The 25,761-nt window shown below is 44.9% G+C and overlaps 1 protein-coding gene across 4 annotated transcripts in view; it reads right to left on the bottom strand.

The window, feature by feature from the left end:
- grid2ipa (glutamate receptor, ionotropic, delta 2 (Grid2) interacting protein, a) overlaps positions 1 to 25,307 on the bottom strand; it is a 29,229-nt gene extending 3,922 nt beyond the window's left edge. The window contains exons 1-22 of one of the 4 annotated variants that reach the window (XM_086132430.1): positions 24,246 to 25,307; positions 23,803 to 23,944; positions 21,627 to 21,880; positions 20,572 to 20,904; positions 19,376 to 19,530; positions 11,553 to 11,828; positions 10,360 to 10,445; positions 10,205 to 10,274; positions 9,644 to 9,940; positions 9,416 to 9,567; positions 8,999 to 9,166; positions 8,371 to 8,477; positions 8,167 to 8,287; positions 6,565 to 6,896; positions 3,804 to 5,951; positions 3,223 to 3,310; positions 3,020 to 3,109; positions 2,706 to 2,902; positions 1,631 to 1,786; positions 1,148 to 1,234; positions 264 to 393; positions 63 to 181 (exon numbers count right to left, since the gene is read on the bottom strand). In XM_086132430.1, the coding sequence (XP_085988556.1) occupies positions 63 to 181; positions 264 to 393; positions 1,148 to 1,234; positions 1,631 to 1,786; positions 2,706 to 2,902; positions 3,020 to 3,109; positions 3,223 to 3,310; positions 3,804 to 5,951; positions 6,565 to 6,896; positions 8,167 to 8,287; positions 8,371 to 8,477; positions 8,999 to 9,166; positions 9,416 to 9,567; positions 9,644 to 9,940; positions 10,205 to 10,274; positions 10,360 to 10,445; positions 11,553 to 11,828; positions 19,376 to 19,530; positions 20,572 to 20,904; positions 21,627 to 21,880; positions 23,803 to 23,884 (5,448 nt within the window). In that variant the 5' untranslated portion in view covers positions 23,885 to 23,944; positions 24,246 to 25,307. Of the gene's footprint in view, positions 1 to 62; positions 182 to 263; positions 394 to 1,147; positions 1,235 to 1,630; positions 1,787 to 2,705; positions 2,903 to 3,019; positions 3,110 to 3,222; positions 3,311 to 3,803; positions 5,952 to 6,564; positions 6,897 to 8,166; positions 8,288 to 8,370; positions 8,478 to 8,998; positions 9,167 to 9,415; positions 9,568 to 9,643; positions 9,941 to 10,204; positions 10,275 to 10,359; positions 10,446 to 11,552; positions 11,829 to 19,375; positions 19,531 to 20,571; positions 20,946 to 21,626; positions 21,881 to 23,802; positions 23,945 to 24,245 lie in introns of those variants that run through there. The other 3 variants (XM_086132429.1, XM_086132431.1, XM_086132432.1) reach the window with 3 other exon arrangements.
- Positions 25,308 to 25,761: the final 454 nt, after the last annotated feature.

Raw genomic sequence — 25,761 nt, 5'->3', positions numbered from 1 at the left:
GTACAAATTGAACACGTGAAACTTCGATGAGGTCAAACTTGTTTGACAGCGGCGAAGGATACGCTCATGACGGTGGCGAAGCGGTCCTCAGCGGTCGCGGGCATTTTCTGACAGGCCGAGCGGATGTTCTGGATAGTTCCGTGGAGGTCATTCACGTCGGATGTGATAGTCCTTTGGTTGACTGAATTGATCGAATGACAAAATGACGACATTGGAAGAATTTAGGACATTTATTTTACAATGGTTTCCAAGACGAAAATCACCTTTGGCTGCAAGAGGAACCATGGTGAGATCTTTGGAAAAATCCAGCACATCGGGAAAGTGATGACACAACGACTTGACCAGAATGTGCAGGAATGTCGACTTCCCATCCACCGTCTTCGTTGTGCTCAGCTGCAAAGATGAATAAACATTGAGGGGAATGACTTGTTCGTGAATGCAAGCACGATTGTTTGTGATATCCGGACGTGTCTTCAAGAAATGAGTATTATTGATTACTTAAGTATAAGCTTAGTACAGTGGTAACACTATTTATAAACGTCTCTTCATACGAAAGTTTCTAGTTATGAAAAGCCTCAACGGGAAAATATTGCCTCTTGTTAGGAAAGAAATTTCAAGATACGAAAGGTAAAAATAGACAATGGGCTGCTACTCGCAGCTCCCAGTTTCCTGAATGCAACATACTTATAGCTGCCCTGCCATTGGCTATTACCGAGCATTATCCTGGCATCTCATTGGCTAAGAGGGACTTTGACCGTATGTGTCTGTGTGTAGATAGATATGTGTTGGAACGGATTAAGGCATTTACATAGAAAACACGTCTCGACTTACATTTTCTACTTAAGAAATTTCTTCCACAACCGATTCATTTCGTAAGTAGAGGTAGCACTGTATGAAGTGAGAAAACAACGGCATCTAGACAAGGAGAGGTCCGCCCGCCTGCCACTGAAATACCAAAAAGGAGCTCCAAATCAAAGATTCGACTGCGAAACCTAACATGCAAGGAATCCACGAAGCACTTTGCTATCTTGAAGTTTTGCGGTGCACAGTAGCCAGTTTTTGGGATCGGCTCTTAGCAGTTTTGAAAGTTACAGTACCATTCCCCCCAAAAAACTAAACATTTTGTAGTTTCTGTTGGTTTGTGTACCTCGGTCAGGAAGTTGATCTTGAAGCCAGTTGTCTTGTTGGTTTTAGGCTGGCTGTTATTCAGGTAGTTCCCCATGGCCAACACAAACTAGGGAAAGAAGCAGTTCTGAATACACAAAGTTAGTAGAACGGTAGCTTAAATTTTGAGACAGCCTTACTGACTGCGACCTTCGTTATCTTTGCAAATGCAGCATATATAATTTCTCCAGAAAAAAAGGTTTTCCTGTTAGGCTAAGAAGTCGTCATTTAATAAGAATAATTTTAGGCCTTTTTAGAATAAAGTAAAGTTAGAGTAAAGTAAAATCCAAATGTAATGAGAAAAAAAAAGTTGAAACAAAACAAAACAAGAAAAAGATTACACAAGAATACATTCTTAATTTATATCTTGGATTTTAAAGTTAATTTAACAGGATTTTTTTAAACAAAGAAAATACTTTGGCATTTGCAGGACTCATTCCTTTGACCTTTCTGATTATGACTGTACCTCTAAAATCTTTGCAAGCTTCTTGCTGCTCCTGAGCTCTGAGGAGGCCCTGCTAATGCATTCGTAGGCTCCCCTCAGCTCTTCCGTCTTCTCCTGCAGCGAGCACTTGAAGAGGAGGCTCTCCAGACGGCTCTTGTACTCAGGCACTGACAGCATCTGATTTTTTTTTTTTTTTTAAAGAAAACCGCAAACATTCAGAAGGCAGTTCATGAATATGCATGCTCCTAATGCTTATGTACGCCAAGAATGGTGACAAAAATGAATTGCAGAGGACTCTGTTTTTCATTTGTTCGAAAAGGTAAGAAGTTACAGGAAATTGTGCAAACCTCAAGCTGCTCTCCGACTATGAAAAATAAATTCATCTGACTAATTCAGGGGTCGGAAACCTATGGCTCGCGAGCCATATATGTCTCTTTTGATGATTGCATCTGGCTTGCAGATAAAACTAAATATTCTCGCTTGTTTAATACATCCATCGACTTTTTTCACTGGTCGTGTCCTGCAGGTGGCAGGGGCAATTTTAATTGGATGATACTGGCCTACGTTGGCCGTTGCTATGGCAACGGGTTAACGCCCCCTTTTGAATCAGCCCGCTCGGTCATTAGCTTAAAGCTAATCCTTTGACGAATAAAATGGCGAAAAGAAAAAAAAGATGACGAGTATGGTACACTTCAGGACGAATGGACCGAAGGATTCGCCTTTGTGGAGGGAACAGGTTCTGCAGTGTGTCTAATTTGCAATGACAAAATACCATCGATGAAATGGTCGAATGTAAAGCGAATGAGTGGAGCCGCTTCGATTCAGGCCGGCAGTGTTCACACCCACAACTGCACAAAACGCACATTTTAAAACTGCGCTAAAATAGACACGTCTGCTAATATACCAAAACAAAGTCTCCCCTTTGCTCCTGCACAGATTTAGACTGCGCCTCACACCAGACTTGCGCTGGTGACAAAAATAGAGCCCTACTATTGAGTTTTAAAAATGTAATCTACTGTACCCTGACAACATGAAAGTCGTATGAGCGGTAAAATCAATCCAAAAAGACACACGACTGGTCCGCAGTTTAAGGTACCTGCAGTACAAACTGGTCCGGCTCGCTGAGTTTGCTGGGGTCCTCCTTGTACTCTTGATACTTTGTGACCTCCTCCGCGTCGGGGGCGTATAGCAGCAGCTGCTTAATGTGCGACGGCTCCAGCCTGTCGGAGCGCATGCTCATCAGTACCTGACGCAGCTCTCCCGGGGACAGCTTCAGGTGGGCTATCAGGATGGCTGGAGAAAGAAGGGAGGGGAAAGGGGAGCATCGTTAATATTCCCCTACAGACAACATTAGCTGTTCAATTCATTTGAACGCAGTTGTGAGTACACAGTGCACAATTCCACACTTACATGCATTGTAGGCCTTCTTGTGGGACAGAATTTCAATGACATCTTTTTTCTTAAATGTTTCCAGTTGTGGTAGCGGCAGTGGTGCAAGCACTAAAAATATGATTGTAAGTTGAAACAAAACATATAAAACATTCTTTTTTAAAAATATGTAACATTAAATAAACAGTAGGTATGTCATAAGTGAAGCCGGCAAATAAACTTACGAGAACCTTTCTGTGTTCCAAAGTGCATCTCCAGGTCCAAATATTTCACCATGTCATGTAGGTTCTCATGGTCAGAATTTGCACCCAACTATCAAGACATAAAACAAGGGTTGCAATGTTACTAACAATTCCAGAGTTAATATGAACTATAGATACAGTGGACCCTACTGTTAAAGCAATTTTAATGAATTAGTTATTCCTAATTTCCAGATCAAGTGTAAAAAAAAGTAAACATAGCATCATTGTCAGGTGGAAACATGTCGGTCCAAACATGGTCAATTTCTTATTTTTTCACTCACCGATACCAAAACCGATAAAAGTGTAACGAAAAAGCGACCACTCATAGCTGAGCAAAGCCGTTATGGTGTGGAACCGGTCCAATGGAGAAGCGGCTTAATTAATAGGGTGAAGGAAGATGCACTGCCATCTTGTGGAATTTTACAGAACTGCTGCACTTAATGGGAAGTAAACTCAAGAGATTCCCAAGCACTGGGCCAAGGCAGTAGACGGCATACATTTTCAACTTATTAATTCTAAAATGTAGCCTTACACACCCCACGTGTAACTATCCCAACATTCACCTGGCCCCAGATGGTGCCTTCAGAGTTCTCCACCTGCTCCCAGCGCAGCCTCTTGACACTCATGTGATGGGAGTCCATTCTGGAGAGGGTAGGCCTGGGTAAGGGTGGAGGGGAACACGGCGGAGGCAGAGGGGGTGGCGGTGGTGGGTGAGGCTCCAGATGCTCGGTGGGGTCAGATAGAGAGTGGGGGAGCGACTGGGGTTGAGTTTGGCTCTGCGCCTGTTTGACCTGGGACTGGCTTTGGAGCTGGTGTTGGGACTGCATCATGTGGTGGGACGGTTGGGAATGAGGACGGGTCGTTTGGGGAGCCGACTGAGTTTGGCTATGCTGGGGGAAGGGCTGGAACGTGGAGAGTGTGGGCTGGAGTGGCTGGAATGTCGATAGGAGTTGGTGGGACCTGTGGGGTTGCTGCGGTGGATGGATTACGTGAATCTGGGGCTGGTAGTCCTGCGGCGGAGGTTGCGGGGTCATGTGGTGGATGTGGTGGATGTGAGGGCTGCTGGAGTGCTGGTGAGTCTGCTGAATTGAATGGGGCCTCTGGGGGTGTGGCTTGACGGGCTGGGGCTGATGCATTTGGTGGACCGTCTGGCCTTGTGGTGATCCTTGGGTCTGATGGTGGCTTTTAAGACTCCTTTGGATCTGATGCGAGTGGCTCTCCCGGTTCATCTGAAGCGGTTGGGGGGAAGGCTCTTTCTGGACTTGATGCAGGAGCTCCGTGGAGGAGTGATGATGGGGCTTGCCTTGGTGCATCAGATGGGACTGGTGGAGTAGCTCCATGGAGGAATGGTGGGGTTGGGTTTGGTGTATCTGATGGGGCAGCTCGTTGGACACATGGTGGGGTTGCCCCCGGTGCATTTGGTGGGCTTGATGGAGAAGTTCCGTGGAGGAGTGGTGAGGCTGCCTCTGCATCCTCTGGTGAGCTTGATGGAGGAGTTCCGTCGAGGAGTGATGGATTTTGGGCTGGTGGTGGAAGATTTCCGCAGACGAGTAGTGGCTGCTGGGTTGTTGCATTTGCTGCAACATCTCCGCCGGCGCCGGGTGGATCTGCGCTTGTTGCAACTGGTGGAGCATCTCGGCTGAGGAGTGGTGGGGCTGGGTCCTGAGGCTTTGGTGGCTTTGGCAAGCGCCCTCGGGATATTGCTGACTCGGGTTGGCCGTTGGTAGAGGAGGTGGATGATGAGGAGGCGGGGCCGACCGGGAGAGGCGTCGGTGGTGGTGCCCCGGGTGGGCCTGGTGCTGCGGCGCTTGCCGCATCATATAAAGAGGATGGCGAGAGTGGTGGTTGGCGGATTCTGGTGCAGGTAGCGGAGGTAAAGACTGGTGTAGTTGCTGGAGTGGTAGTGGCGAGTGGATGTTGTGCTGGGTGGGCTGGGCAGGCATTGAGTGGTGGCTCTGGTAGATGCGTTTCATGACTTGGTCCTCGAAAGCTTTTTGCTCCTGGAAGGCTTGTTGCTCCTGCAATATTTGCTCCTCAAATGCTTTCAGTTCCTCCAACGCCTTCTGCTCCTCATAGGCTTGTCTCTCCTTGAAGATTTGCTCCTGATACGAATGGCGCTCCTGAAAGGCCTGCTGTTTCTCAAAGGCCTTCAGCTCTTCATACGCTTGCCTCTCTCGATACGCTTGTTGCTCCTCGCACGACTGCTGCTCTTGATAGGCCTTTAGCTCTTGTATGGCAGCCTGGACCTGCAGCTCCTCTTTGGAGGGCAGCACTTTGTGCAAGGAGTGTCGTTTTGGTGGCGGGTTACTGCGGGGCGGGGGTGGGGGAGGCGGGCCGGATTTCCGACGGATGGACACGTAAGCTCTTGGTGAGTGTTCAGGGGTGTAACTCGGCTGCTGCTGTTGCTGTTGTTGGTGTGGTGCCGGTTGAGAAGGCGCAGGTGCAGCCGGAGGAGCCGGCGTGTCGTTGAACTGAACGGGCGGAGGTGGAGGAGGCGTCATGGGGGGCGGAGGGATGTGGTCAGAAGAGGAGGAATAGGTGAGGGAGGACGCATTATCGTCCCCGCTGCTGCTTTGGATGTCGCTCGGACTGCTCAGCTCGGGACCCACAAATCCGCCGTTTTCTTCTTCGTCCACGCCTAAGTCTTCATCGTTATCTTCCTCCTCCCCATCCTCATCATCATCATCTGGGAACGCTATCTGCACAACCTCCTGCCATTTAAAGGGGAGAAATTTGAAAATAAACTTCAGAATTGCTTTGATACGAATTGTTAAGTCTCTGGAGTGCCTGCCCACCCATCAAGTGTGAAATTAAACAAGCAAGAGAATCGCTTATTTGACTATTTCTAAAATTGTTTCTGTGAGCGAGCCCTTGTGACATCGCATTAATTTAATCACCTCCCCCACAATGAGTTTCTCTGCCCATTGCATGACCAGTTTGGGCTGCGAGAAGATCCACAGCCACTTTTAAAGCAATGGCCAGAACATTTGTGTTTAGTGATGTACGCACGCGGCACATTCGAGTGCATGAACGGCTGCCTCCAAGACTAAAACGGCTTTTATTGTAACTTTATACACACACTGGGTGTATAAAGGACTAAACTAGCGTAATCTGTGTTCTGTGCACTAAAATTGCATTAAACTTAAAAAAAGAACTGAACCACTGTTTATTGTTCCACATAGATGAAAAATCTGCAATATGGAGACGATACAGTATACCGGTTGACCCCTCCCACATGCTTAAAACACGTGTAGACTTAAAATATGAAAGAAAATACTGAATAAAAAGATGCAATATGGCTGGAGGAACGCTGCATATAAATACCTCTTCATAGTCGTTTTCGGGAGTGAGAAAATCATCAACGATTGCCACTCGCTGGCCCAGCTGTTCACTCAACGCGTCCAGAAAGCGGTCGGTGTCGTCAGACCGCGGTGGCTTTGAGAAAGTATAGCGGCGTTTGCTGCTTCGGTGCGGCGGTGGACTCGAGGGAAAGTCGATGAGCTCCGGCGGCGAGGGCGGTGGGCTGTCCAGGCTAACGTAGGGGTTGGACTCCCCGCTGTTCTGGCTCGTCGGGCCTGAGGGGTAGAATTGGGGGGTGGGGGGGCTCGGAAGAGGCTCTGGCCAGGTTATCGCAGACGGGAGGGCTTTACGACTACCTACAACAAGGAAGACATACGTGTGTTAAGATTTCACACCGTAAAATACGTCTTAGAGAGAGTGAGTATGAGCAAATATAATATGAACGGAGGAGGCTTTGACATGTTTCCCATGTATTATTTGGAACATAAAATCCTGACAAGGCTCTTATTTTCAAAGCAGGATGTGGATAGTGGTGTGTAAATCCATCCATCCATCTATCTTCTACCACTTATCTGGGGTCGGGTCGCGGGGGCAGCAGCTTTAGCAGGGAAGCCCAGACTTCCCTCTCCCCAGCCACTACTTCCAGCTCTTCCCGGGAGATCCTGAGGCGTTCCCAGGCCAGCTGGGTGACATAGTCTCTCCAGCGTGTCCTGGGTCGTCCCCTGGGCCTCCTGGCAGTGGGACATGCCCGGAGCACCTCACCAGGGAGGCGTTCAAAAGGCATCCTAATCAGATGCCCGAGCCACCTCATCTATCTCCTCTCGATGTGGAGGAGAAGCGGCTCAACTGTGAGCCCCTCCCGGATGATCGAGTTTCTCACCTTATCTCTAAGGGAGAGCCCGGACACCCTGCGGAGAAAACTGATCTCGTTCTTTCGGTCACACCCCATAGCTCGTGACCATAGATGAGGGTTGGAACCTAGATTGACCGGTAAATTGAGAGCGTCGCCCTTTGGCTCAGCTCCTTCTTTACCACGACAGACCAATCCAAAGTCCGAGACCGAGGTGTGTAAATAATAACACGATTTAACTCACCGAAAATTCAACAGAGACACAGAATGTGAAACAGTAAGTAAAGGAAACCAGCGGAAGGAATCCATTTTGCACCACTTATAAAATATAAGTGGTGCAAAATGGATTCCAAAATGATTGCAAAATGAGAATGTTTATTGAGCAGTTTGGAAAAAAGGGTTCCTAGTTCCACCATTTTGATACTGTATCCAGCTGCATCCAATCCAAATTGTACTGTTTTGAGGAATTGGGCCTCCCGTGTGTTTCCCAGTTCCACTTCCACCATCACCAAATCCTAAAGCTCAAGTGCGCTACTTTGACAACAAAACTTTCCAAGGCCTACCTTGCTGTGGGTTTTATGTAATAAAACATAATGATCGAAAATTCAAGGATATTCATAAGATTGGGAAATAGGTTAGCTGCTTGGGGATTTAGTATTGTTGCACTGCAGCACTTTTTCATCATTCCATCTATCCACTCGATCTGATCCTATCTTGAGAAAGACAATAACATGCAGGCGGGTATGGCATCTGATATGCACGTGTTGTAGGCGAACCTGTGCGGGTGGGAGGGTCCAGATCCACCAAAGTCTCGGGGGCGGGAGGAGGGCGTGTCTTCAGGGATTTGGATCTCTTGGCCGCGTACATGTTCTCCAGTTCGGCGTACACGGCTGATAGCTTGTGTGGTGGAAATGTAAAAGACATATTGAGACAGTAAATTGTTGCACAAGTTTTACTTCAGAGGAATCGGGCACACGTACATTTGTGAGGTTGTTGGGAGTCTCTGGGAGAGAGGTTCCATCCCCTGACTGTCTTTCTCCCGGAGCCAACCTCATTCCTGCCTCCAGTAGCGAGTCTGCACGGAAGCCTAAAGTGATCCAGGCATTACAATGAGCTAAACCCAACGGTACTATTGTTCCGACAACTGGGAAACATTTGTGTGTTATATAGTTGATGAATTTGGCTTTCGCTAGTAATCCATAATGACAACTGAGATTTGCTTACATCGCTGGGCCTATATTACATGCAAATATAGTTTGGTGAAGAATACGCTTAAATGAAAAAAACGAAACAGGCAACTACACTAAGTACAGCTGCATCATTTGATATGATATCAAATGAAATATTTATCTGGTGGAGACAGTTTTATGGCCTCAATTATGCCCCCACAAGATGTGAGAGAGAGAGTTTGCCCTTGTCTAATTGCTTAGTTAGAAAAAAATAAACATGGTTGCCTTGAACAATCCAGCCACGTCTCATTACAATGTGCAGGTGTACCCACGACCGCATATTGTGATAAAAATGAGCATTTGTAGACATGCTGGGCAAGTGGTTACAGTAAAAATGATTATAAAAAGAGGGGGGGGGGAAGCGAGTCAGATTTTGTACCCATGCTCAAGTGTGTGCCAATGAGCAGGTCATCAGAGCTCCGCCCCCTCACACTGCTCCTGTACGTAGTGCCCGTCACCCTCATGGAGCTGCTGCGGCGATGGGGCTCAGGGGCAACCTCGGCCTCTGGAGGAGGAGGAGGAGGAGGGGGAGGTGGTGGAGGTGTAACTGGAACACACACACACACACACACACACACACGAAAGCCAGTGGCAGGCCTTGCATTTAGTAACTGCACCGTTGGTGGGGGATACACCTTTTCATAGCACCACCAGCACCTCACAATGACAATACTAAACAAAAGCGCAATATAACAGCATACGTTGCGCAAGGTAAACAGGTCTGCTCCCTTCGACCAATCAGAAGACAGGAAAAAAAAATCCAATGACGTAAAAGCAGAAGAAGTTGTTCTCCCACCTGGTGCCTTGAATCCAAGAAAGCGCGAGATCTTGTTCTGGCAGTGTTCTTGTTCTTCATACGTCAGCAACTGGTAAACAAATTGCCAGATGACCTGCTTGGCTGGTGTATCCAGCACCGGGAACACGTCCACGATCAGTGTGTCAACATTCCTGTCGCCATGGAAACACCACATTTTGGAATTCATTCCCACACAGACATACACTTTTTGGGCTTCTATTTGCCCACCTGTGCTGGAAGAAGTTCTCCAGAGCCTTGCAGATGGTGTACTTCTCCTGGATGGTCAACAGGTGCTCCAGCTGCTGGCCGAAGGTGCGGCCGTGGACTCGAATACTGGGTGGCAAGATCTCGGCCACCCACTGCAGGGAGCTGAGCACGGGGGAGCGAGCGCGCTCTGTGGGAATGCCGCCCCCCGCCGGATCCTGCTCCGACATGGCGAACGAGGGCGGGCCATCCTCCACTACCAGCGTGGGCATGGCACCGCTTCCCTGCAGCATGGACACCACCTTCTCGTGGGAAGAGGTCCTAAGGCCACACACATTATGATGTGTGAAGGACGACGGCGGGTTAGCCTCAAAAGTGTCAGTGAATGATAACAGCTACGAACTCATAAGTGGATAATACGAATGGGGGATGGCATCGAAGCGGAGCCTTTGAGGACATTTTATATATATATATACTGTATATATTTCAGTGATAATAATCCTGGAAGGAGCTACTTTCATGAAGTTTGTGCTGAAACCAACAACAGAATCTTGTCAACGCAGAAACGAATTTGATTGGATTGACCTCATATCAAGTCCGTTGAGAAACAGGATGCGGTCTCCTGGTTTTAGACCCGCCTTGTCTGCTGCGCTCCCTGCACAGCAAAACAAGTCAAAGCAAGAGGATGTTTGCTCACTAAAGCATTTGGAAACAAGCGTATGATTGGATGTTGGATTTACCGGGGATGACCGAGTCGATCCACACAGGAGCGTGACCCCTGAGAGTGAAGCCAAAGCTCATGTTGCCTTTGCACACTCTCACCGTCCTAAAAAAAGAACAATGACCAACAACAGACATAACATGGAAATGGGCAAGACTCCAAGGATTGCGGGCCATTTGCATAAAGGACACAAAGATGCAGCCGTTATGTATTCAAAGAGGAACGTGCAATATTCAGTATCGTCCCTCCTGATCATCTAGAAATCATGTCCAGTGACAGGAAATACTGACCTAAAATCTTGCCCACATGGGCCGCAATATTAGGTACATCTGACCCATTGCAAAAGATTACACAGCATTACTGGATGGCTCAGTTTTGAATGACACAGTTCTGCACGTATTGGATCTTGGACAGGTCACATGTACCTAATAAAGTGTCAGTGTTGTGCCGAAATGTGCAAAAGGCATGTTGAAGACGTACACACACTCTGTATGTTATATTGTATTATACAAGAGCCTAATTGTCTTTCAAAAAGAGCGAGGGTGGGAAATAGAGGATAACATGTCCATCATAACTGTCCATACACTGTTGTTCAAGTTTGATGCATACACTGTATTTGTAAAGCCAACTATTAAAAGTCTAATAGTGGGTAGGGAGATGAAAATTTGATATTTCAAAACACGAATTTCAAAAAGTCAACAGGCTTTAAACCACGGGTGTCAAAGTCAAGGCCCGGGGGCCAGATCTGGCCTGCGACGTCATTTTATGTGGCCCGCGAAAGTAAATCGTCTGTGTCAACTTCCATGATCCTAGCTTAAATCTGTACTGAAATCTCAAATTGTCAAACGTAATAAATAACGGTGACATTGGGCAATAACTTTATTACCCTATATATACTCACTTGACCAATAATTGAACAAATACTTGACTGATTTCAACACGAGTGAGCCATCATTTTTTTGTGTACAAGTAATAATACGATGTGATGAATAAACATTTCTTTGGTTTCACGGTCTTAACGGCCCTCCGAGGGAAGATGTAACTCCAAAGTGGCCCCTGACAAAAATGAGTTTGACACCCCTGCTTTAAACCCAAACTGAAAAAAAATGTAAGCATAAAGAGTTTAATGGATCAAAACATAAAACACGCATACCTGAAGAATCTATGTCAAGTAGAGTGATGAAGTCATGTATGTTTATTTACAACACTGACCTGCAGTTGGTTGCGGAGGTGCTGGGGTGTCCAGCTACGAGAGACGTGGTCTTGCGCATGCCGCGGGACGGGGGAGCGCAGTTTTCCTCCGCGTGTGTGCGTGGCACAGAACTGGCGCGTGTGGAGACCACCAGGTGTTCGGGGTGATCTTCGCTGCGGCTGCGGCGCAGGTGGCTTCGGGTCGGGTCGCTGAAGCTCCGCCCCTTGAGACGGCTCATCAGGCTCTGGGAAACCACCTCGTCGAAACGCTCCCGGTGCTTCTTGGGAATGAAGATCCTGGCCAACATTGTAGAGGACAAGCGGGAGAAATTCTCAAGGTGAACTTTTCAGTCGGAAACGCTGGATGAAATAAGCGCCAGGTACAGATTAAAGGACAAAGACAAACTTTAAATTTATTGGGTTTTTTGTGTCCATGGGTATTATCCACTTAACTGGTTCAAAAATGTCTTCTCAGCAAGCAGTAAAAAGACAGTTTTGGTTCATGCACTTGCTGCAGTAAGAGTAAGGAGCGTTTCATGTTCACTCGCGAAAAAGAAAAAAAAAAAAAAAACATTTGTGAGTCAACGCTCCACTCCCCATCCACACCCATAACCAACTTCTGGTGTGCATTTCCTCCGAAAAAAAAAAAAAAGAAAAGAAAAAAAACACCCTGAGGCACAAAGTGATAACATTAAAGACTTCTGCTCACAAAAATTTCCAGCCGTTGTTTTGGGTGTTAGTGCGCGTTCAAGAGCCATCACAAGAAGCACGACAGAGCTCTCGCTTTGAATCTAGCGCCTCTCATGCAAAAGAAAAGCAGCGCCTTCTTTTTTTGCGTCTCATCAACAAGAGCCCACCGAGCCTGACATATTCGGCTTCACAAGACCTCACTGTGGTACGTACGATGCCAATTAGCTGCGAGAGCAGAAAAACAAAATCGCAGGAGTGACCTAGAAATGCGGGAAATTTGACAAGAGAATACAAAGTCAGTCGTGAAAACTTCTCTGTTGTCTACGGTCAAACGCGCAAATTGTCCGTACATACTCTAATTTGGCCCTTGGTTATTTTGTGAATCTCCCACATCCCTTCTCCCTGCCCTTCCTCTTCCTCATCATCATCAGCGCCTTTCGTCCTCCTCCCCACAGCGTAGCCTTCATCCAAAGTCTCCAGGGGTCTTTTGCGTGTTCCAAACCGGCCCACTTCGGCAGAGCATCCGCAGGACTCGAGCACAATCAAAAACAACACCGCTGAAAAACAAGGCACGGTGGTGCACTTTGGTTTTCAAAGGTACAGCTTTGTATGTTTGGAGGAAGTGAGAAGGGGAGACATCTCTCTAATTGGTGTTTCCATCATAACAATATGCGGCCAGTTGATTTTTTGCAGCCTGCAGAAGTATTAACTGAGGGGCTGAAATTGAAAGAGGTGAAGGCACTTGTTCACCTATACTTAATTTATTGACAAAAAGGGGAATGCACAGTAATAGTGCCAATACTGGATGTTTATACTCGCACAAATATATTATATTATATATATATATATATATATATATATTTATTTATTTATTTTAAAAAAAAAATTTTATGGTCCGATACAATGACATCGATACCATTTTTGTGTGCTGAAACTTGCCATGTTCAATAAAAGTTTGGATTTCATATTTTTGAACAATATTTGGTTACAACTGCGATACGTAATGGGATGGGCAAGTATCTGTACCAGAGAATGCTCAAATATACCTGTAAGTACTTGTACTCGGTCTAAGATATTGGGATCTGTGCATCCCTAAAAAGTATGTCACCTTACTCACTCAGGAGTAGCATTAGCCACAACAATAAACCTGTGAAATGTACCGTAATAAGTAGGGCTGCAGCAAACGCAACTTGGACGATACTGTTTGTTCAGCATATCGCTGAAGTTGTTCATCCGAACGCTCAGGTTGCAAAAATAATCAATCGCAATTATACAAATCATTGTTATCGCGAAAAATGACTCCCCCCATCTTAATGCAGGCGTATCTCGAACAATCTCAAATGTTGGGAAATTAACGATGTGTACATTTATTTTAGGTGATGGGATTGATCTGATTTGATTTTTATGCAGCATACAGACTTTAATGGGCCAGGCTTACTCGGGGGAAAAAAAAAACTTACAGGCAAGTCGCTCATTAATATCCAAAATGTTCGTAAAACGTTGCTGACATACATTTGGCGAAAGCCTGCGGAGAGAGTCGAAAAGAATATGGAGTGGGAGCTCTTTCTGGGCCAGGTCAAGGAACACGGAAGCAACGGGGACACGCTTGCGCTTCCCGCCTGATGTAGGCCACCCAACTTTTGCCAACAACCATGCGTCACCGGCGAAACGCAACAGAATGAGGGCGACTATTGTGTTCTGACAGCAAAACGCGACTTGATGGAAGTAGTCCTCGTCGTGACATTCGGAGGCCAAAAGTTTGCTGTTGAAGTTGCATTCGGGAGAACCTCAATTGGAAGCAGGACGAGAGGAGCCTATAATTGATGAGCTCCATCAAGAATACGGATGACATTCAAATGGTTGCGGTGTGATGGGCAAAAAAATAAATGAATAAAATGACGGTCAAGATTGCAAAAGACCGCCAAGAAGCTTGTCCACAAGTCCCTTATGGACACATTATGACGAACACTAATCTCACTTCAGAATTTGGCCTTTTTATCATCTATTCTCCCGTTGTTTCTTAAAAATATGTTTTCCACACCATATGTTTTTGCTTTTGAAAACATTTTCTTGGTCTCATTAGAAATGTCAAAATATTTAAATAACTCAAACAGGACATTTATCTGCTTTTAGATTGGCTTAAGCAGCCAAATGGTCTCATCCTAGGTGGGTTTACATATCATTGGGGGCGGAACCAAAACCGATTTGAAACAGAAAATCATTTGGGGGATTTAAAAGATGGGAGTGCGTCGAACCGAATTATTCCACTTTGAAATGTATGGAGATATATATCAAATCGTCTTTTATTGGCGAGTTATGCAGTTTGTTAGAAGGAAATGGGACGTTTACGGTCCTCACAAGTTCATTCGAGTGTGTGTAAAATGACAACGAAAAAAGGCATTGAGTCACACCCGCTCAAAGTGAGCCGCACTTCCACTCGGTCAAACCCAATAGAATCGTCCTTGAATCATTTTGCACACCACCTATCAAAAACCGTGTCGAATCGACCTTTGTGGAGAGACGCACACCACGAGCCCACATTTGTGTTTATATGACTCGGATGAACATGGAAGTAATTGTTTGGCAGTGATTTTCGCCACTATGTATTGTTCTTGAATTTTACCAAAAAAATTCACCAGTATAACAATAAGTCAAGGACGTGCGATCAGGGGAGGCAGGTGAGGCAGAGCCTCACCTCTGAATGCGCATTGCATTGCGCAATCATCACAAACTGGGTTGATACATGCAACTGGCTCGTGCTGCTTGCCGTATATCTGCATGTCGCAAATATAATGTTTAGCCAATTGAATAAGCGACCCTTTGTGCTTTATATATTTGTAAATGTGACACGAAAGGAGTCAGTGCCTCACCAACCATGAACCTCACCGCACGTCACTGCAATAAGTCAAGAGATTTGAAACCAATTTTGAAAACGTGCCACTCTTTTGACCCTTTCACACATCTTGTAACCTGATAACGTAATAAGCTGTCCACTGTAGTAACTGCTGTCCCTCAAAGGGTTAATTGAACTTTTCGATCCGTCGAGCAGTTTTACTGAATTGCTATAGTGGAGAAAAAAAAATGGTTTTGTTAATTTGCTGTGATTGGCTGGCAAGCGGTCCGGGAACTCATCTGGGACATTGCCTTTGGAACTCATCTGGCACAGGCTCACGCTCACGGATATGTTTGTGATGCTACTCTTCTACGTTAAATTGCCTGTTTTTAGTGCTTGAAAAGAGACAGGGATGGGAAATAAAACTGATTCCTACTGTTTCAATTGCTACAAAAGTACAACTGCACTGCCGACAATATAAAATCAAGCGATCTGAAAAGCTGCTTGAATAACAAATATTGATTTCCACTGTGATTGTTGACGCTCTTGTCGTGTTTCCATGCTGACGAGTGAAAGTCGCGCAAACCCGAGGGGAAAGAAGTTCTCGTCGCCTCAGCATCTCCCTCACACAAGTCAGCACAAAGAAGCGTGCAAAAAAAGTGGCGGCATCAAAGCAAAAAAAAAAAAAAAGGAACATACCGAAAATGTCTGGCAAGGCTGCGTTCTCTTCCCATGGCTCTTCTGGGCTTTGAGGAAAAGCGCCGCGGTTCAGTTTAAGCGATGCAAATGCCTCCTCCCCTCAAGCCCGGTGAGTCCCCCATCGAGCGGGAGCAGGCGAAGTCTCCCGGACAAGAAGGTAAGCAGGAGAAACAAAGCGTCCCGGCTTCTCAAAAGTGCTCGCTGCAGGTTCGGGAAGATGCCAGACGAATGACGGGGGAGAACGAGGGAGGGAGCCAAGCCATAAAAGCTTCCCTCCTCATCTGCGAAACCTCCCTGAGCAGCTTCGGCAGATCTTCGCCTGCTTCCTTCATTTTCATCTCTTGCCCAAAGTCACACACACGGCAGTCACACTTGATGGACTGGCTCATCTATCATTCAACGGCAACAAGAGAAAAAGTGGCAAGCGTCTCTTCCGCCGGGAGAAAAGGAGGACGGAAAAGTGACAAGAAATGAGGAGGGCCCAGTGGACCGATGAAGATTGTGTGTGTGTGTGTGTGTGTGTGCGCGCAAAGCCCTACAAGGCATTCATGCTTTGAAAAACGAAACCCAAGACAATTATTGGCACACGGAAATATTTAAAACAAGAAAAAATGTTCGGCAGCCATCCAAGCATTTTCTTTATATCTACAGAGTTGACAAATGTTGTTGTTGTTGTTTTTTTTTTCCAACCTCCTGAATCGATTTCCGGTCATTTATAGAAAAAGCAGCACACCATGACAGCTAACATAAAGCTTGTTGTTTTTTTTAGCTAGAAGCATATCTGCTAGAATCACTTGAGGAAAAAAAAAAGTTTCGTATTTTCTCTAGAAGTTAACGAGTTATTAATTCTGGGAGGAACAAAATTTCAGGGGGGGAATCTAAACTTGTTTGATATCAGGAGAAAAAAAAAGAAAAAGAAAATAAAATGAGAGATTTTACTATAAGGACTCAAATCCAGTTTTTTCTTTTTTACATTTTTAAGGACAGTTTCCACAATACTTTTTCTTTGCGGACTTTCTGGTAGAAATCATGTGATTCTGCTACCTCACTCAGATCCACGAGGTTGCCCAAATACAGTATGAGATGAATAATCATTGTAGCAATCATACATTTCCCTGAAGCATCATGTCATTCCGATTTTGTCTTAGCATCACAACATTTGAGCCCAAAGAACATTTCGAATGAATTCAAATCGTTGAAGCCCAAGCGCCTTCGCAACAATTTCCCTCAACAGCCACAAAAGCGCCTGCTCGACGTTCCAGGATCGTCTCTCTCATCATCACACCTCCTGCGCGGGGCTTTCATGTGCTCGCTAGCCCGTGCCATTCGAGAACCGTTTAAGAACTGTCACTGTATCCGAAATGAAAATGCATTCAAAGAAGTAGGCTGCTTATAAATAGAACGTCTCCGGTGGGATGGCGAGGCAAGAGAGGGGGGCAGACGCAGTGTGAGAGAGGCACCATTTTGACCCACCTCTCCTCAATTAAACCCTTCGGTCGCCCCTAAGTCTTCATTTGTCATCTTGCAGAGACAATTTGGAAAATTCACAGCGAAGAGGGTCCTTTTTTTTGTGGGGCCCGACCGATATGGATTTTTATAAAGCTGATGCAGATTCCAATATTTGGCCGACTCAACTTCTGATAACCAATTAATTGGCCGAGCAATTAAAAATATATACCTGTATATCACAGACAAAAGAACTTATTCGGGCCCCCTTAATGCTTCCAACAATAAAAGATATTAACTACAGGCAGAACAATGAAGTGTTTAAAAATGTTTTGTCCTAGCAAAAAAAAAAAATTTGCCTTGATCCTGGCTAATTTCCAATTAAATTAGGCCATAATGTTGTTATTTTGACTTCATTTAACTAATGGCCATTGTAACCTATGTATCATACTTAGCTACGCATGTATGAAGAGTACAGGGGAAGCCAAGATGATCTTTGCCATGAGCAGAAGCTGTTGAAGACTCAAATTTTGCCGTACATTTGTCGTATTTTTCGTAGTAAAAAAAAAAAAAAAAGAGGACGGTTAATCCGAAATCTGACCAGGAGGCGCCAACAACAATTTTGTCCAAATAAATTGAGTGAAGTGAACAGTGTCCAAAAGTGGCGTGACTGCCACTGAGAAAACAGCTAACAAGCACCCTGGCATAAAAACCATGCCAACTATGTTAACATCGCTTCTCCTCTCCAGATGTCTGAGCCATTTTGTTGTCACATTAATGCCAATAAACACCCAGAGGCAACCTGGAGGCAAAACTCTGCAAGACTCTCGGCGCCAAAACAACATCACTCCGCTATGCCGCTAGTGCTGCTGCTTGCTTCTTCCAAATATGTCATTAATATCATCTGCCTTTCATGGAGATAAACAAAGCCGGCATTAGCTTAAAAAGACTCAATGTCACAGCTACACGGGGAAGAGGAGGAGGGATAACTTTGCATATCAAAGTCTCACAAGGTCACAGTGCACCTGAGCGAGAAGTAGCAAGACGCAATTATAAGTTACAGCAGCTAAAGTTAGACTTAACAAGAATCAGGAATCGTCACGGCAGCCATAGCGGTCCTCTATGGATCTAGCTGATGCATAATAGATGGGACGCCTGTGCAAAAACAACAAAACATTGTCGGAGGCACTTTTTCGAAAGAGGACATACACTGGCTGGACAAATCATTAGGCACACCCGCACAATAGAATGAGATACAAAAGAAAAGGTGTCGTTTCTTTTCATTCAATATGCATTTTGTGACCGCGGTTGTCGTGTGCAATGGTGTCAACCTGACTGCATTATAATGAGGTTGAGTATCTATATGTTAGGCACAAAATATTGGAAACAGCTTTCGGTAATGATGCAGTGCAGATGCACAACACTGCACGATCGCAAACACAATTGTAAACACGCCCAAGATCAAGTCACTTTGGAAAGGTAGAATTTTTGGTTGAATCTCTGTCTGCTCCCTTTCCAGTGAAACCTTATGTTGTGGCCATTGAATATGCCATTAAAAGTGTGCCGGAAGAAACCGAGATGTTGAAACCGCGTTGTTATTTTTAACAAAACTAGAACCACAGCAAGGGATTGCTCATGACAACGCCAGCAGAATCCTCGAGAATGAACAGTGACATCACTGACAAATGATCCCTCAAGTACTCACCTGAGACAGCAAGTCATCATTTCCTCCGGCACACGACCAGCAAAGCTACGGAGCCTCGCGCATGTACGGCCAAAAGTGCCACTTGCATGTTTCGCTCAATTTCGGGAATGTGTGTGTGCTCATCGCAAAGCCGCCCAGCCCGCGAATTGGCTGGCGCGCCTCGGACAGCTTCCGCCAAGACGAAGGAATAAAAAGAAACCAGCGATGTGCTACACACTCACACACACTTCGCACAAACTCACGTATCAAAGAAAGGATGCATCACAGCAGACGGAGAGAGATGGGGAAAAAAAAAGAGAGGGAGAAAGTCAGAGTGAGAGGAGCAGGAATCGGGGATGAGTGACAAAGCCTTGCAAGCCTCAGCAGAGTAGTCGTGTGTTTGGTTTTGAGTTTCGCATCGGGGTTGAAACGGCGGCAATGCAATGCTAAGGAATTGTTTTCCCGTTCTTCAGGAAGATCCACGGAGCTTACCTGACACTTGCAATGAGCTGCTGATGCTCCTCCGTGGTGAGGATGTCCGGCAGGGCCTCGGCCAGACTCTCAACGTGGCGCTCGGCGGCGTACTGCTTCAACACGTCAAACAGCTGCTCCTTCACATCTGGATCCTCGCCCAGCACTTCCTCCACCTGAGGGGGGCCCAAAAGATGACCATGAAGCACTCACGCGATCCCTGAGGCGATCATTACGAGCTCACGGGACAATCCAATTGATACAGCCGCCGTTCAGTTTTGATTGACGGCTGTCAGAGAGGTTGTGTTAAGAAAGAAAGAAAGAAAGAAAGAAAGGAAGAAAAAGAGCTTTATTTGAACAGTTTTGATTGCTGAAATTATCCCCGCCCCCACCGTGACTGTGTCAATCAAAACCGAGTATTAGTATTACCGTTGCAAAAGTCAAAGGGGTCGTTTTAATCTCCGTGGGTGTTTTGTTTGTGTGCGCACTCAATTTCCTGTCTACATCTTGGGATATATTCTTTGACTTGTTTTTTAATCTATTCTAGGGATGACATTTTAAAAAGAAAATTGAATTGAAATGCAGCTGATTAAAACAGTAAAATCTCCACGTAAAGGTTTTTTCAAATAATACACTAATAATTTAACCTCTCTTTTGCCTTATTTATAATGACTTACAATAACAAATGGAACTCTTAATAAAACATGCCAAATGGATACCTGTTATTTATGTAATTACCTAATAATACAAAAATCTTATTTTTTGACCATTTTTACCTTTAAATCAAATCACTTTCCCCCCCCAAAAAATCTAGTTTCAATTTAAAAATATTACAATAAAGCAATTTATTGTACATTTTTGAAAAGTCAAAAAAAATCACAAAAAACCCCACATTTAAGTTCTAGTTTTAATGATTAACTTTAATTATGTAAACTACGAATAATACAATTAAAAATTGAAATCACCTTTCCAGAGTTCTCCAAAAAAATCTATAGACAGAAAATGAGATGGAGTCAAAATAACGCTAAAGTACAGCAAACATAGCAAGACTCTTGATTCCCACACGTTATATTGTGAAAGAATTTGTCAGATTTATTTGATTATGCTTGCATTTATTGTGCTTCCTGTTTTCTGTACACCTGCTCAAATCAATAAAGTTGACTTGATTATGCGGATGCTCAAAGGGCCAAATTACAGAACGCAGGCATGCCACCCACCTTCTTGTTGAACTCCATGGCCTTGTGTGCTCGACTCTCCCTGACGCTGTCCCCGCTCTGCGAGACCACCCTCATGCTGCTGCTCAGGCGCTTGGGCCGCCGCGCCATACTCAGCACGCCCAGACGCAGCGGACGACCCTGCGCCGCTTTGATCATGGTCGCCGCCGTCTCGTGATGCTTGACCGGGATGCCGTTGACCTCCATGACGTAGTCCCTGACCTTGAGGCCGCTGTGGCTGGCCGCGCCGTTGGGTACGCAGTCCTCCACCATCAGGGGGCTGTCGCCCACGATGGTGAAGCCGAAGCGGCCGTCCGGGCTGGGAGTGATGTCGATCTGATGGAGAGAAAATGGGAAGTGCCAGTAAAGTCACAACCCTTCCAGATTGAAATGAATGGAAATGAGATGAATCCATTTCATCCTGACACAAAAAACAAGAACAACAACAATAATAATAATAATGTTTTCTTCACTATACATCACTTAAATCACTCTACATCATAATACATGCTGTAATGACATATAATATTGTGCATAGAGACATCTGGGTTTCACGCCGCTCCTCAATAAAAAAAAAAACTATTAGCCGTTCTTCGCAGACGATAAAGAATATACGACTGAGTACCGTTACGAGGCTTGAAGCCTCTTTTTTTTTGTAGGATTATTAACTAATTTTATCTGCCTAAGTGCAGGTTGTTGTGAAGCATTTTCTGTCACTGCCACCACAGAGTGCTCATATATCAAGTTTGCCGACGTACAGTATATCAGATCACTCCTGTGTCAAGAACCCACAGTATAGAAACATTTTTTAAAACTACTAAAACGATAAAAATATACAGAACATAAAAGTTCAATAGTGATACTCATTTACAAACCAACATTTCTGAAATATTAAGTGCAAATGTATTTAAGTTAAATACAACTGAACTGCACTTGGACTGACCTATACAGAAGGGCAAGGCAGTGATTATTTGCTGTACAACTAGAGGGAGTACAGGTCTCACATTACAAACTAACAATAACGGGGCAAAGGCAAGATGCATTTCAGCATATAGTACCTGTTCAATTCGTGACACCACACCAATACTGGGGGGCACCGTTTTGAGGGTCTGAGCAAGCGCGATCAGTGCCGGGGTGCTGAGGTTAGTCACGTCCTGGCCCTCGATGTCCACCACCTGGTCGCCGGGTTGCAGGCCCGCCAGGAAGGCGCTGCTGCCCTCCACCACCGACATGATGTAGCTGGGCCCCGTGCCACCCAGTCGGAACCCAAAAGCCTCGGGCCAGTTCTGATTGGTAGCGGGAAGACCAAGAACTGGAAGGTGAAATGTAGAGTTGGGTTTATTGATATGCATGGTTGTAGTTTGAAGTTGTACACAGGCTGTTCTAGTTAGGGCTGGGCAGTATCGCCTTCAAATTGAAACCTTACACAAAAATCTGATCTCAGATTTTAATCTAGTTTCTCCATCTCCACAGGAAAAAAAATGACATCATCAAAATGGCTACATGGCTGTAGTCAGAATGTAGAATGTAATATATACAGTATATATACAGCAGAATACAGTATGCTGTATATATATTTTTTTCGGTGCAGAGGTGTATCGGTGAGGCTAGGGTGAAAAATATTTGTGACTTGGAGGACATACCTAGGGTCAAGGATTTCCAAGTTGTCGAGCTGCTTTTGCAATTCCTAGCTATGTTTTTGGAAATATTCAGCATGAGTGACCGTGATTTTTTTTTTCAGCAGTCGTCGCTTAGAAGGGTCAGAAAAAAAAAGCATCGACTTTGAAACTGAAACGATTAAATCTCCCAGTTCCAGTTAAAAATTCATTTTTGCAGCAAGTGGATGAAAGCACGAATGTAGCGCTACCTAGCGGTGATATTTGTAAATTACAGTTATTAAATCTCCAGTTTTAGCGCATGTTAAGACCTCAAACACTGATAAACACAAAACGAATACATGTTAAAATCAACCTGTGACTTGTGTTCTTCACATAAAACATAACATTTAAAAAGCTACACATGCATTAGTCTTTGGCCATGAGCCGATTTCTAGTTCACAAAGTTTTAAGGACATCAGTTTTGTACCTTTTTGTATACAGTAATCCCATTCCCTGCACCTGCCCCACTATTTGTCGTTTGATTTTTGTCTGCTGTGAAAAAGGCCATTCAAACAACAAAACCAATCATGCACCCTCGATTCACACTCGAGCAGGCTGTGAGGTGTGAAATTAGACTTCGTGTTCCTCGTGCCTCAACGATGGAGCTGCAGCGGGTTCAGATAAAATCGAAACAAGCTGGCAAAGGCAGGTTATTAGTGACGGTTGCTATTTGGACCGCAGCGATGCCCCCTACTGGCCATCCCCTGGCGGTCACTGACCTCATTCTACTGCTTCCGGGAGGAGTCCCGAGAGGCTGAAATGACATCTGGATACATCAAACCTGACTATTTGAAGAGAGGGGATTTTTTTTTTAATTTTAGTCAGAGACAGTCATTAGGAGACAGTCATTCTGCTCAACAACGGGGAAGGTTTCTTCAACACAAACTCCAATAACAATTTCCCCAGTCAGTGTCAGCTAAATTCCTAAAGGACTTCCAAACTTTGTGTCCTGTACCCAATCTTCAAATTAAATCCGATTTTAGGCAAGTGGAATGTTGCTGGGAAAAAAAATTAAACCAAAGGGGAAAATAATCTCATTGAAACACTATATTGTCATGCAACACGGCCTCCCTAAGTCAAGGAGCTGATTTTAAGAATGAAAAAAATGTAACGCCAGTGCACAAAATGTGAATACTATTGATATCGCAAAGGGAAAAATAACACCGAGCACGCTAATTGGAATGCAAGTCATCCATCAAAACAGCAGCAAGGAAGCAATTCTCTTTTGTGCAACTGTTCAGAGGCGGAAGAAAGTGAGACAACGCGAGGAAGCCCAATTAGGAAGACCAAAGTTAGAAAAAGTAACAACAAAAAAAGTCAACGAGAGGTGCAAAGGAATATAATCAGCGTTAGATATAGTCTGAGACGAGTCTGGGTGAATTCAATCTCAACAGAACACAACAGAAGATGGTGTCAAGTCTGCTAAAATATGGATAAGAAATCTTTTTAAGCATTCTATTCTTTGTCCCATTACAAATAGATTTTTGCCCCCCCCCCCCCCCCGTTTTTTACACACACAGAAAAGTTCATGACATCATGTAAAAAACGAAGACGGGGCCCCGTAAATGACACTTACGGAAATCCTTGGAAGCACATCGGGTGCCAGACTTGCTTTGGCGCAGGGAGAAGCGGCCCTTTCTGCTCAGGAAACGCCTCATCCTTGCCCGGCTTGCGGCGGGGCACGTCCCGGCCAGCCTTACCCTTCAGCCCCCCGCGGCCTGGGGGGGGGGGAGCAGATGCAGTCGAGGAGTGCCCGCCGACACACCCCCTCAACAACAACTCTCAACCTGGACCTCCCCCCAAAAAAATGCTCTCTTGCACTGCCTGCTTGAGAAATCGCATACACCCCCAAAAAGGTCACGATGGCGGTCCTAACGTGCGATGAGAACACAACTAAGGAGACGGAGGGCTCACTCCAGCCTCGCTGAGTGGATGACGATCATAAAAGTGGGACAGCCAGTTCGGAAATGGTTCTTTGCAAGAAAAAGGTACAGCGAAGCCCCATTTTTCTATAAATACCTTTCCCTGCTCTCTCACTCACTCTCTCTTCATGCTCTGCTCGTGGACGCCGGGCCTCTCGGAGGGCTGAAGAGTGACCCAGAAACGGCGGCGTGGCGCAGCCAGGGGAAATGATTTGAGCGTCTGCCTTCACCTCTGCGATGGAGTGCCAGTTAAGAGATGAAACCTGCCGATCCTCCTCAAGGTGGCACACACACATGCGCAAAAACAAAGCAGTTCAAGCACGAAAAGCAAGCGGCCCCCCCACATTAGAGACGAATCACTTGAAGAAAAGTTGAACTCAACAAAGACAAACAAGTCCAGAGATTCTTCCAGTTGTGGTCGGGGTATCGCTCCTGGTACGCCGGTTCCCTCTGGTGGTACAAATGAATAATTACTGAATTAAATACTCAAATTGGGAATCAAACTACAATTAGCGCAACGTTTATTTTTTTTTGGGGGGGGGGGGTCTAGTATAGGCATTTGTTCAAAGCAGTTCAGTTGCACTTCACTTTATAGTCCACTACATTTGCATTTAAACTAAGAATTATGGCCCGAATTATATGATTTTTTTTTTAATGCAGATGCCAATTCTGATATTCGGCAGAATAAAATTCAGATGATCGATTAATTGTTCAATTTTAAAAATACCAGAGGAATAAAATGTATTCTTTTTGGTGGCTTAATTTGGATGATTTTTCTCAATTTTAGAAATCTAATATCGGCTAGTTAAATCAGTCAGCCAATCAACCAGTCAGGCCCTATTTAGAATTGTTTTGTTTTCAAACATTTATTTATTTATCACGTTTTTTAAAAATTCTGTGTGCAGCACATTTTAAGTCATTCAGTACCAGCCAATTCTGGACCAAGTCTGAAAAGACGTTTAAAAACGTCTTTGGGAGTGAGTGAGTGAGTTTTAATTGAATTGAAATGCCGTTCTTACATTTAAGCAAAATGTTTATGTGCGAACTGCATCATGATTGAAGATATTGTCATTCATTCAGGTCGTTTCTTTCTCTGGGCATTGACTCGATCACAACTGGACTGCCTTGGTTGTCTTCAAAGACATTTCGTCTCGAATCCGAGAAGGCTTCATACTTTTTAGAAATACAACAACAAACATTTGGGCTTACTCTGCAAAGAAACATTCTAACTAATTCTAACTTTGGAGAGTGAAGCATTGCTTTAGGTGGTACTTGGTGTAAATCGGAGAACCATTACATCCTTTTTCTATATTTTTTTAAGAAAATAGCATTTATTTCATGTTGCCTGATGAGTGATACTGTTGAGTGAAATCTTGGCCAGTGAAGGAAAAACTAAACTGGCCCAAAAAAAACCAGAATATTCTTGGCGAAGGTAAGGTGGCAGATCTGCAAGCGGCTCGGTAGATAAAATTGTTTTGAACTTAAGAGAAGCAACAAGGCTTGCAGATGATATGACGGTCAACAACTGCAGATTTCCTCATATATATCGAGAGAGAGAGAGAGAGAGAGAGAGAGAGAGAGAGAGAGAGAGAGAGAGAGAGAGAGAGAGAGTT

Source organism: Hippocampus guttulatus, chromosome 16 (assembly GCF_054856545.1).
Source record: "Hippocampus guttulatus isolate MCC_2025c chromosome 16, RoL_Hgut_1.0, whole genome shotgun sequence".
In the NCBI taxonomy this organism is placed as follows: domain Eukaryota; kingdom Metazoa; phylum Chordata; class Actinopteri; order Syngnathiformes; family Syngnathidae; genus Hippocampus; species Hippocampus guttulatus.
Note: the sequence above shows the minus strand (reverse complement) of the source record. Positions and strands in the feature narration are given on the sequence as shown.